The sequence below is a fragment of the Mastigoproctus giganteus genome, chromosome 7 (assembly GCF_048544385.1).
Source record: "Mastigoproctus giganteus isolate SK-2022 chromosome 7, ASM4854438v1, whole genome shotgun sequence".
Lineage (NCBI taxonomy): Eukaryota > Metazoa > Arthropoda > Arachnida > Uropygi > Thelyphonidae > Mastigoproctus > Mastigoproctus giganteus.
This window is the reverse complement of record NC_143581.1, coordinates 83,946,652-83,960,210: the sequence shown is the minus strand read 5'-3', so window position 1 is coordinate 83,960,210 and position 13,559 is coordinate 83,946,652. Positions and strand designations below refer to the sequence as shown.

The 13,559-nt window shown below is 34.9% G+C and overlaps 1 protein-coding gene across 1 annotated transcript in view; it reads left to right on the top strand.

Annotated features, from left to right (window-relative positions):
- Nucleotides 1-13,559, top strand: part of nonC (serine/threonine-protein kinase Smg1) — a 1,411,261-nt gene that overhangs the window by 733,749 nt on the left and 663,953 nt on the right. Inside the window, exon 41 of the mRNA XM_090378365.1 lies at nucleotides 10,810-10,980. Coding sequence (XP_090234491.1) covers nucleotides 10,810-10,980 — 171 coding nt within the window. The remainder of the gene's footprint in view (nucleotides 1-10,809; nucleotides 10,981-13,559) is intronic.

The following is a 13,559-nucleotide window of genomic DNA, read 5'->3' as shown; positions in this document are numbered from 1 at the left end:
AACATTTCCATGTTAGCGACTGATTCTTGAGGTGTTGTGCTTTCTTCCACTTCCATAAATTCTGCAAAACTTGGACCTGCTTCGTCAGATGTCCTTGACCTATCTAGAGCACCATGTTGCTTTGCATTAGTGGGTTGCATTAATTTATTTAATTTTCTTTTTAAATTTCCACTTGGGTATTTCCTCCCAATGTCTCTAGCTCTCTTTGGCCCTGGCATTGCACTGAAATTATTAAAAAATAACAAATAAATCTACAAATATGGAATATAAAGAAACGCTCTTAACAAAAAACCAATGTTTCACAGATAAAATTAAATTTGACAGAATCAAGTAGTGTGGATGTTGTAAAATAATATCAGCTGATCAATGTTTTGCTTTATTTTCATGACCATAAGCATAATTAAAAAAAAAACAAAAAAAAACAAGGTTTTAATGGTACAATTCCCTATATAGTCAATTTGAAACATAATTACATTGTAATTACGTTTCAAATTCATTGTCTTCAATCGAATCCAAACTTTATACATCAGAATTTTTTCTCACGGTTCCAGGAATTTGCAAATTTTTCAATTTTAGGTTAGCTACGAACATTGGCATAACTAGAAAAAAATTAGCCCCAACACAAACTCAGATCACGGGCCTTTACTGTTAACCCACCCACACAAAAAAAAAAAAAAAAAAAAAAAACTCAACATAGTACCTGTTATTTCTGAAAAATACCTATCATAATTTTGTTTTTACTTTTTCAAAACAAAGAAATAAAATTCCAGGAGGATGACAATTCTACCAACAACTGTTTACTTACTTTTTAATGCATACTTGCATTTTACGGGGTATATCAATGTGCCTGACATAATTCTTGCAAATCTTGGTTTAGTGTGTCGTGTCTCTTAACGTTGAGAAAACATACTTTTCTCCCTTTTGGCACTGTGTTATTCAAGCGAAAGAAATAGTTTTTTCAATGCATTTTCATTAGAACCATAAAAGGTTATGTTTATTTATGCTTTGAAAATTTATATTTTGAACTTCTTTCTACATGTTAGCGAAATCATCAATTAGCTGAGACATCCATATTTTCTGCCTTTTCTGCTTCTATGCAGGAATTTTTTTTAATGCAAATTCAAACATTCTATGAACTCATTTTGATTTAGGACTTAGATATTTTGATGTGCCCACTTGTCTTGTCATCATATTCGGCTAAAAATTTTACATCAGACAAAAAGTTTCCATTGTATGTATGTATCTTTCAAATTCTCGATGACCTCGAAATGTGATTGAATTTTTTGATAATTTTCAAGTTATTTTGATAAGCCGCTCCAAAACTTTATGCCAAAAAAATTACTTTCTTGTTGTAAATTCTATTCTACATTTTTATCCAAACCTTTGTTTGTCATCCATAATTCCTTAACATAACAAACTTCTGTCTACGACGAATTTTCCTCGTGGTCTTTAATTTTATTGGATATATTTTGCCAATCCTTTATTCCTTTTATCCATCCAGAATTCTGTGCACTTGGTGAGAGCATCCAACAGGGTTCACAGTATGGTGCATACAATTTTGGGAAATAATACAACCAAAATCTGTTCATTTTGAGACCTGATTTGTTTATTGTTTTGTAATAGCCTTCTGAGAATGATCTGTTGCTTTTGATTTTTTTGGAACGGGCCATTAGGTCGACAAGGTTCACGTTGTAAGATAGTGTACTTCCTTGACATAACAATCCTCTGTATGCAATGAAATCTCTTCATATCCGTTGTTGTTATGTCTGGATGATTAGCGATGTCACTTGGATATTGTTCACTAACTAAATTTTTTAATAGTTCGAGTTCATTGGTGTTCGTTTGGTTTTTTATGTCTATATCTTTAGTATGTGCTGGAAAATATGATGTTGCGGATACTGAACCCAATGTTTATGCTGTTATTGCTGTTATATCTGATGTTTCCGTTGGAGTGAATGAAAAAATTGAAGAGCTCACATTGCTTCCTCCTGGGGGGAAAGAAAACAACTCCGGAATTCTCTTTAATTCTTTGTCTAGTGCTTCTGTGGACTCTTCCTTTTCCTTTTAGTGTAGCTTGTAGTGTGCTTGTATTATTATTATTTTATTTATTTACATATATTTTTTTTTCATTCAAAAAAGAAATTATAAGGCAACAGACGAATTAGTAAAAATTTTCTACATGTTTTATTTCCAAATTACTTGTGTTGAATAGCGAACTTTATAAAATAACTATACTGTATGCTTTATCAGTGATAAAATGACAAACTGCAACTTCATTAAACTCTAAAGCTTCTTATATTTAGCCTATTGAACAGGTGATTGTGAGAACAATAAGAAAATCTGTAGCAGACACTCATCGACAGCTGGAACACCACTAGACACCGCTAGTTGGAGTGAATGACAAAAACACAGTTGATAAGAACCAGTTGTGAACGAAATCTGGAAACTAATGTTAACTGGAATAATAATAAATTTACTTAGATTCTCAGCCTTTCTATTACAAGTTAGAAAACAGTGCTGGTAATGAGTAAATTTTTTCTTGTTCTAATAAACTTAAATGTAGAATCACAGAATGGTACATGATGCTTGATAAGAGCTGCAGAACTTTTTCTGCCAATAAAGCAAATGAAAATCTCTGTGATTGGCTGAATTTTTTTGTTTCGTTTCCCACATTTCCCGAGTTTCTCCTTCAAGTAACATTGCAACAAATTTCCCCACCACAAACGAAAACAGAAAAGATCCCTATAAAAGGGTTATAAAAATTCATGGCCAGCAACAAATTTCAGGGCCTTTTGGCTGTAGAGAAACAAAGTAATTAGCATTAGCATTAGTAGAGGCATTTGAGGCAAGAAAGCAAGCTTATGCAGCATCAGCCAAAAAAATAATAAAAAAAATAATAAATAAATAAATAAAAAGTAAACACTTCCACTTCACCCCTCTGTTCGTTCGAAATACCTGTCCAGCTGAGCCTTAAACTTATTTAGGCTATCACTTCCACGACAAGGGATGGAAGTCTATTCCAGCAACCAACCACCCGCTGGCTAAAGGCAAATTTCCTTGCATCTATCCTACATTTGTCTTTCCTCAATTTGAATTTATGCCCTCTCAGGTGATTATTCTGAGCAAGAGGAAGAATCCCATCAGAATTGAGCATGCTCAAACCATTCAAGGCTTTATACACCTCTATCGGATCACCTCGCAGGTGCCTAGTCTCCAAACACTGTAATTTGCAAAACGTAAGCCTTTCTTCGTAAGAGCACCCCTTTGTTCCATTCACTACTCTTGTTGCCCTTCTCTGTACTCATTCCAGTATCACTACATCCTTCTTGAAATGAGGCCTCCAGGCCTGTATACAGTACTCTAGGTGTGGTCTGACGATTGCCTTATACAAGGGAATAATCACCTCCTTATCCCTGCTAGAAAAATTCCTATATATCATTAATAATACACCATGAGCTACTCTTGCAGCCCATCTGCACTGCTCAGGGAACTTCATATCTGCCTGCACAACCTCCCCCAGGTCCTTTTCATTCTCTACCACTGTCAGTGTAGTACCACAGAGTTGATACGTTGCTCTGGGGTTGCTGTTTCCCATATGTAGCACTTTACATTTGTCAATGTTAAACTTCATTTGCCACCTCTCAGCCCATCTGCTCAACATTTCCAGATCCTGTTGCAGTAGCATAGTGTCAGTAGTGTCCTTGACAACCCTGCCAACCTTCGTATCGTCTGCAAACTTGGACATTAAGCTTGATATACCATCATCAGTATCATTTATAAATACAGAAAACAATAATGGACCCAATACTGAACCCTGAGGGACTCCACTAATAACATTAGTCCACGATGAGCAGTGTCCATTGATTACCACTCTCTGTCTTCTCCCCCTCAACCACCCTTTTATCCATAGCAGCAATTTGCCTCCAATGCCACACTGCTCCAATTTGTGCAGCAGTCTTCCATGTGCAATAGTATCAAAAGCCTTTCTAAGATCCAAGTATATAATATCAAAGTTATTCCCTTCATTCCAGTTCTTTTGTGACTGCATCATAGTATCCAATCAAATTGGTCAGGCAAGACTTCCCCTTAACAAAACCATACTGTGTCTGAGCTGTAACTGAAGTCTTGTCTAGATGATCCTGCAGTGCTCCTTTAACCAGTGCCTCCATTAATTTTTCAGGAACAGAAGTTAAACTAACAGGTCTATAATTACTTGTGTCGCCCTTTGATCCTCCTCTGTGAATTGGGGTCACATTTTCACATCTCCAATCCATGGGTACTTCCCTGAGTCCAAGGAAGCTCTCATAATTATGGCTAAGGATTTGCTTACTTCCTTTGCTGTTTCCTTTAATATAACTGGATAGATGCCATCCACCCCAGGTGCCTTTCTTTTATTTATCTTCAACAAATTCTCCTCCACTTTACTCTCAGAGATTACAAGATTCTCTAGCTTACTGCCAGAGTTGAATACACCTCTGGCATTCCCCTCGCTGAATAACTCCTCATGTGTGAATGTCAATGCAAAATATTCATTTAGTTTGTTAGCTACCTGAGTAGGATCATCAACAGTTGACCCATCGATATCAAGTGGACCAATGTGATTCATCCCCTTCCTTCTAGAGTTTATATAAGTAAAGAACTCTTTCCTGTTTTTCTTTGCATCCCTTGCCAAAGATATCTGGTAATCTGCCTTCGCTTGCCTAACCTCCTTTGTAACTTGGTCACAGATCAACTTGTATCTGTCATAGGCTTCTGTGTCACATGTTAATTTGTATGTATCCCATGCATTTTTCTTCTCTGCCATATGTCTCATTAGTTCATCTGACATCCACTTAGGCCTGAACCTTGAACAATATTTCTTAGTTGGTATGTAAAGCCTAGTAGCTTCCAAGATAAGTTCTTTGAATGCTTCCCATTTTGAATTTGCCGTTGGTAACATCATCAGTTGGTGCCACTGTATAGAATTTAAATACTGTCTCAGTTCATCGTAGTCGTCTTTACGAAAGCAATAACCCTTCCCTTTACCCCTAATGGTAGTTACCTCTTTGAGTAAATCCCACTTCAGCACACTGTGATCACTGCCACCTAGTGGTTCATTTATCTGCAGATTCTTAACGCATGAAGAATCACTACTGATAATCAAATCAAGAGTATTATTCCCTCTAGTTGCCTCCCGAACATGCTGATGTAGAAAACATCATCCAATAAATCCACAAAAGCCTTGCTAGTGTGTGAGTGACCAGCCCCCAAATTCCAGACAGTATCTGGGAAATTAAAATCCCCCATTATAAGACTCTCTGATTTACTGGCCCACTCTATTTCCCTGTACAGTTTCTTATTATACTCATCAGAGTCATTAGGCCTATAGCACACTCCTACTCTCAATTTTGATCTCCCAATGCTTATGTCACACCAAACTGACTCGACACTGCACTGTCCAGCGATGTCCACTGGCTTCACTTCCTTGGATTTTATGTATTTCTTAACTAATAGCATAACCCCTCCTCCCTTCCTATCCTGTCTATCCTTTCTGTAGACATTGTACTCCCCAAATTCCAGTTCTGCATTCCTTATATCTGTGTGACACCACGTCTCTGAAATCCCAACAGTATCTGCCTTTGATGTTTTGAGCAATACCTCAAATTCATCAAATTTATTTACTAAACTCCTAGCATTGGTGTACACGCAAGTATACATGCACCTGTTCTTTTTCTTAGCTACCCTAACACAATCCATGTGTTTACTTGTACCCCAATGATTCCCAGCAGTCTCTGAAATATCCTGCATCTTATTTTCCAGGCTGCTGCTCATTCCAATAAAAGCAGTGCAAGAATCACTTTCACCTCTGCCAGTGGCTACTGTTAATCTTGTATCCCCCCAATCTAGCAGTTTTCCGACCCACCTAACACTGCCTCAATAGCATCAGCAAACATTCTTGCTCCATTTCTATTTAAGTGTATCCCATCCTTGTAGAAGCAGTCTCTCCTGTTAACAAGTACAGACCAGGCTGAAAAAAATTCTACCCCTTGAGCCTTGCACAATCTTTCCAGGGCCGAATTGATTGACAGGGCTCTCATCATATACTCCCTCCTATCGTGTCTGTGCAGAATTGCAGACACAAGTTCAAATTCAACCCTAATTCACGGCTTTTTTTTCAACAGTAACCTGTACTTGTTAAGTAATTCTGCCGGTCTCCTACTCTTAATATCATTAGTGCCAACGTGTACAACTATATCACCTTTTTGTGCCCTTAAAAGATGATATCCGCTCTACAACGTCATCAACCTTTGCCCCTGGCAGACATACCCTGTTCCATTCCACCTATCCTTTTTACAAAGCATGTTTCCCGTTTCCCTGACAATAGAGTCACCAAAGAGTTTTTTAGGATTGCTACTGTAAGGTGAAAGCCTAAAGACTTTTACCTAGGTTAACCTAAAGACAGAAACAGAAACTTTATATAAGGTGGGGGAAAGTGGGGGAAAAAGTGAGAGAGATGGAGAGTTATAGAAGAGTTATAGATAACTGATAATATATGCATAATAAGAAAAAAAGTAATTACAAAATTGACAAAATAAGGATATCACCACACAGCTTACAAAAACGGCTGCTCATCAAGTGTCAACAGTATAATTTTTTCTGGGGTTGCTATTCCCCAAGTGTAAGACCTTGTATTTTGCTGTATTTAAAAAAGAGAAGCTGCCATTTTCTGACCATTCTTGCAGGATTGCAAGCAAATTAGCAACGTGTGTTTTCATCAGAAATGCTAATTTCTGATGAAAGCCACAAGGAGAAAAGCATAAACATAAATTAAAATGAGAATAAAAATTTTTTTGTTACCAGAATAAATGAAAATAAAATTTTGTAAACAAAATAAAAATTACAAGGTTTAAAAAGAGGGAGTTTTAGAAAATTGCTTGTGAACTTTACAACTGACACTATGAAGATGAGAAATTAAAACTGGAATTGATATCAGAAATTTCCAGAGACAATATAACATATTAGTCTAATACACGTTAAAAGGTAAGGCAATTTGAAGACAGTAAAAAGCCAGTAATCATGAAAGAGAGCAAGTGATTTAAGATAACACTTAGACAAAGTTAAGCAACAGCTTTCAGAAAAAACTGATATATAGATATAAAACTAAACACCTGGAAATAAATTTTCAACCAGAATGTAGAAATTTGTAAGTGCAGAAAACATGTTAAGTGAACATAAGAATGGAAAAATAACTTACAATTTAGAGATATGTGAGAAATATGGTGATAAATCAACTGTATGCAAGACAAACCAAAATTAAAACTAAAAAACAAGCGCTAATGAAGTCTATATAGAAAATTATATGACAGTAGCAGCACCTAGTGATAAAAATTTGCAAAACTAGAATCTAGAAATAATAAATGGTATTTATATATGTATACAGTGGGGGTTTACTGTATACTGTATTTATATGTGTATACAGTAAACCCCCACTATTCACGGTTTTGCGTATTTGCAGTCACTGATTTAATGTAAAATGAAACCTAAAAAATGTAAATTTTAAAGCACCATTAACATTTTCCACCATAAAAACATGGGCGTGGCTAAAATCATCTTGCCAGATGAAAACAGCGCTCAGTTGTGTGTGGGGGGGGGGGGGAATGACAAAATCGTGAGCACGGATATTTCCCGCTAATTTAAAGCTGTGGATAGAAAAACAAACACAAAATAAAATTCCGTTAAGTTCATTCATCATTCGTTAAAAGGCAAAACACTTTTATCAACATTTTAGTACAACTGATGATAGCTCTGGTGGGATACGTTTTTTAGTTAGCAAAAGCTGGTTTGAAAGAATTAAAAATCGATATGGCCTTCATAACGTGAAACTTGTAGGTGAATGTGGCGACTCCATAGCCAGGTGGGAAGGAGCAGCAGTGCATAGCACACGCTTCTTGATTAGACCGGGGTTCGAGCCCGTCACCACCAAATACGGAGGATGCGGAAAGGTCAGGAAATGACCACCGCATATCCCGGAGCAATATGGCCTTAGTTGCTAATGCTCCTAAAAACTAAAAATAACATAACGTAGGTGAATGCATCAGCGGATTTCGTGGCTGCAGAAAATTTCCCGAATGAATTAAAAAAATTAATTACAGACAAGGGATATGTTTCCAAACAGGTGTTCAATGCAGACAAAACTAGGTTGTTTTGGAAGAGAATGCCAGCCAGAACATACTTAACACAAAGTGAAAAATCTGTTCTTGGATTCAAAGCTTCCAAAGATAGGCTTACTGTTTTGTTTTGTACAAATACTAGTGCACACATGATCAAGCTGATGCTCATGTATAAATCACAGAATTGAAGGAAAAGAATAAAAATCATCTTCCAATTTATTGGAAATCTAATAAAAAAGCCTGGATAATAAATACACTTTTTAGAGAATGGTTTAATGATAGCTTTGTGAGAGAGGTGGAATGGTACTTAGCTTCAAAATCTTTGTCTTTCGAAGTTCTGCTTCTTAATGATAACATGCCAGGACATCCAAACAGTCTAGAATTTGACCCCACAAATGTTGAAATTGTGTTTTTTTCTACCCAACACCACATCACTTTTACAACCACTAGACCAATGTGTGATTGCTGCATTTAAGTCCTACTATGTTAGGAGAATTTTTACTGGCTTAATTGAAAAAATGGAAAGGGAGTCAGACTTAACTGTAAGTCAAAGTTGGAAAAATTATAACATCGTAGATTGCCGAATCAACATCAAGGCATCAGTTGATGAGATAATAGCATCTATAATTAACATTTATTGGCAAAAATTGGCCAGAAGTGGTTGTTTCTAAAACAATCCCTAATGTCAATGAACTGGTTGCCGATATTGTAGCAATCGTACAGGGAATAGGGCTTTGAAAACATTGATGTCACAAGCATTCAGGAACTTATTGAGACTCATGCAGATGAACTTACAATAGAAGAGTTGGGCGAATTAGTAACAAGGTCAAAATGATCCTGAGGAGGAAGATCTCCATGTTGTTAGACCAGAATTAAATAGCAAATTATTAAAGGAAATCTTTAACCTCTCCATACAACTTTCAGAAAAGGTGGTGGAAATGGATCCTAATTTGGAAAGAAGTATCAAGTTTAAATGAGACCTAGAACAATTACTCTTGTCTTACAGGGAAAGTTAAAAGGAGCTCAATAAAAAAATGAAGAAACAAACTTCAATTGCGAGTTATTTTTTGCCCAGCAACCCATATTCTTGATATGTGTTTGAAAGATTTGTTTGAAATTTCTAATAAATATTACAATTAATATTCAGTTGTTTCTTATTATTTTCATTTTGATGCCTTATGCTTTTATTTCACTATGTACCATCTTTGTTTGTCTATGTACATAATCATATTATGTTGATACATATAATACATACATTGACAAAATTTTAGACTAGTTTTTCTTATATATTTCATACTTTGGAATGGAACCCTCTTATTACTATGGACACCATAACTCAGTATATGCGTTTTTGGTATTCGCGGCATTTCTCAGGATTGTAACCCCTGTGAATAGCGGGGGGTTTGCTGTATATATATATATATACAGTAAGTGCCACTATAGTGATCATGCTTGCAGATTGAATTTTGATTCTAACAAGCGAAAATCAGTGAATATTATCCACAGGTTATAAAAATAAATTTATATATCCCGAAATTACACTTTTTTTTACCAAAATTGTCATCATCATCATTCTCGTTTTCAATCCACTGCAGGATGAAATGCTCCTCGGTATGTGACTGAAGCATTTGATAGCATATATAAGAATTAGATTTAAAACAAAAATACTTAACTTTTGTAGCAACAGTTATCTTGAGAAGTATTATTTGTTTACATTAAAATTGAAAGTAGCAGCAGAAAGAAATATTAGTAACAGAAATAGTGATACCTCATCTGTCTGCTCATTTCACAATTTCTTTATAAATAAAATGTGACTTATAACTAATGATATGAGCACTTTACCTAACACAGTCAAAATCTTTCTTTATTTCTTATTAGTAATAATTACTAATACTTCACAGACTTTGTGTGGTATTTCCTATATAAATTTATCATTTATTAGAATAGAACAATACTGTCTCTACTTTGATGTCAGCTCACACTCATCAGATTATGATTATTAGGTCAATAAATATTGTGTTAAAGTACATACAGTATACACAGCAATGAAAGTAATATTTTAAGATGTTTCGGAATTACTCTGAAATTTAAAATTGGATTGGCACAAAATTTTTCAGTGAATGTTATGTTAAAATTTGGTAACTTTAAGCACAGTTCCAGCTACGTAACTCCATCCCACAACTTTAGAAATTTTGCTAGAAATTTTGGACAGCAGCTTTTATCCTTTTTAAAATATTTAGGATTTATATAGCATATTCTTAGGTACTCAAGTATTTTTTTATGATATTTGATGTCAATTAATTAACCAATTTCCTGTATGCACCATTCCTTCTTAAGAAGTATTTCTGACAACCTGCCTCATGGTATACTGACTGTAACATGCTGAAATTTTTGTATATACTTTCTGAGCAATATGTAGGGATTTTTAGCCCACAAAACCCTCAAGTGGTTAAAAACACCTATACCCACTTATTCTTTCCGCTAAACTTAAATATCCATTTACCTATACTGAGTAGTTCTGAATTTAAAAATTCATATACGTTTACTATACTTAATCCTAATCTTAATAGCTGAAATTCGTGCACTCTTCTTGCACCTAATCGTATATATGATAATGTAATCCATTACATAACTTGGTTTCTTTTTTAACCCCTTTTAGACTCTTTATATACTGGAACAGTTGCAGGCAATTAGTGGTCAAACTCCAGAAACTCCTCATGAAATATGGTTCCAAGAAACATTTGGAAAGCATATTGAAGAAACCCTTAATAAATTATCAAATCCCCTAGATCCTGGTAGACCTCAACAGAGTTGGATGCTTTTCAAGCAGGTAATAGAGGCATCTACTCTTTTTTGTAATGTAGTAACTGTTAGGGATTTTATCAGGGATTGTAGTATTTATGTATTGTATATTCTGGAGTTCACTTCTGAAAATGCAGTTTGTTAACAACAAAATTTCACACATTTTATTCCTTCCTTATATTTTCATAATTTGTTAATGTAGATTTATTGCTTATGTCAAGATAAAAAAAAAAAAATTATACACAAATTCTAATGATATTTGAAGTGAATATTCGGCAGATTCGGTTCAAGATTTGATTTATTTTGCAGAAATCTGTTTACTTTTCCAGTTTTATAAGTTTGCTTTTTTTTTTTTTTTCTGGAAATTACTCTGCCTCATATGATGATGCCGATTAACTTACAGAGTATTAGGTGTGCTTGATACTTCAATGTCATACACTGTGATTGCATTTACTAGAATTTTCAGAAAGAGGACCATGGGATCATAATGTAGAACTACTGAGAGGTTGTACAAAGAACGTGATAACTTACCAAATATCAAATTAAAAAATTCCTGTGGAGAGAATGCTTCTTCAGGAATTGTCCAGTACATTTGAGAAGATAGTTCTGCATAAATATATATATGCAAAAATATCATTTCATTACTTTTCTACTGAAGACATTGAACAATATAACCAACCTTTCACAATATTTAGCTTTGGAAGTGTATTATCTTGTTCCAGTCAAAGTATACCTGGCGCAGGTGTAATCCATTACATTCTGGTACGGCAGCTTGATGAGGACTTGAAAAATAACCAGGCAAAACTCTTAGCTATCTTAATCACCATCACTCCTTTGCTCTAAACAGTTTGTTTTGAATAATCCTTGGAAATGCTAAATAATTGTATTTCTTTGAAACGACAAAATCCTGTGTTCAACACAAGTGGTTTTTATGAGAAATAAATAAGTGCCATGTCTACTTCTACAGCTGGAAGATAAAATGAACCATGTTTTTAAGAATATTTTGTCTAATGTAACACAAAAGTATGAAACATAGTAGCATTTGTAAGAATAGGACACCAGGTAATTACCTATTTTGATGTTGAGAAGATTTATGATACTGCATGGTTAAGTTGAATTCTTCAGGATGTTGGATTTGTATAACATTGTTTTCATAAACTTTGTATAATATTAAATGCTTCAAGTGCAAATACAAATGAAGTTCTCTAAAGTGATTTCAAAAGAAAGTGCTGTGTCGATCAGTGCTGTTGTCTCCCTATTTTCATTTAATGTAAACGCTGTACCAGAACATATACTAAACACTGTGTTACAGTTTTCAGTGATTCCTGTGCAAAATATATATACAGACAGTACGGCATCTGTTGTAATGAGTAATAAACAGAAAATGGCCCAAAAGCATTGGCTTTGAAAGCATATTAAACTGTAATATTCCCTCAGGTTTTGATTAGGAAAATATATAACCACTGTGTAATTCTAGTCTTTTACACAGAGATAAGAAAGAGTTTTTATTTCTGATTCACAGTTAAAAGAGGATAGCATGCTTATTTGACAGAATAAAAGAGTGTTGTTGCAATTTGTTGTGCCAGTGACTTTACATAGCAACCTGCATTTTAGCTCAGCATTAGAGATATGCTTACTCAGTTATGCTGAGTAGGCATATCTTGTCGATGAATCATTCTGTATCTATTTAATCTTTTAATTCTGTGTGCTCTATCCTTTTAATAAACCACAAGAAAAAATTCCAGGGAATGAAGATTCTGGAGAATGAGGTGGCCATAATGTACGACGACCTAATTTCCCTTCAACAAACACACTTGTTGGAAATATCCGTTAGGCTTTTTTGTTTGTTAGTTCCTTAAAAAATTGTTGCCATCTTGGACTAACTTCCTCAAGATAACTGTATCTGTAAAGGATACAGGCCCAATAATCCTCCTCATTTCAAAGTGCACCAAACATACATTATTACATTGTGGAGCGTAAATGCGGCAGATGTAGGATTCCATAGCTCTGATTCTCTTGTCCATTCAATTAAAACCAATTTCGCATTTGAGAAAACAATTTTTTTTTTCAGTTTCTCTGTTGTGAATTACCTGAAGGAACCATTTATAATAATTTATGGTAGTGGAATTTTGTGTTTAAAAAGACTGCATTACTGTTATTTTGTATTCTGACTTAACTGACATAAGTCCAAGTATTACTATTTGTAATTTTACTTAATAACTGTGTAAACAACACATATGACTTTCAAAATTACTAAATGTGTCTATATTTCGAAAGCAAACAAAGAAGAGCTGCTGATCTCGAGCTGGTGATTAACAAGGAACAGATATTTTTCTGTTGGGTTGTAAACTGTGTGCTATTATAATTCATTATTGTTTACAATTTATTATATAGGCGCCTCCGTAGCCAGGTGGGAAGGAGCAACAGTGCATAGCACACGCTTCTTGATTAGACCGGTCTTCGAGCCCGTCACCACCAAATACGGAGGGTGCGGAAAGGTCAGGGAATGACCACCGCATATTCCCAGAGCAATATGGCTTTGGTTGCTAATGCTCCTAAAAACCAAAACAACAAAAACAACAACAATTATTTATTATTTACAATTCA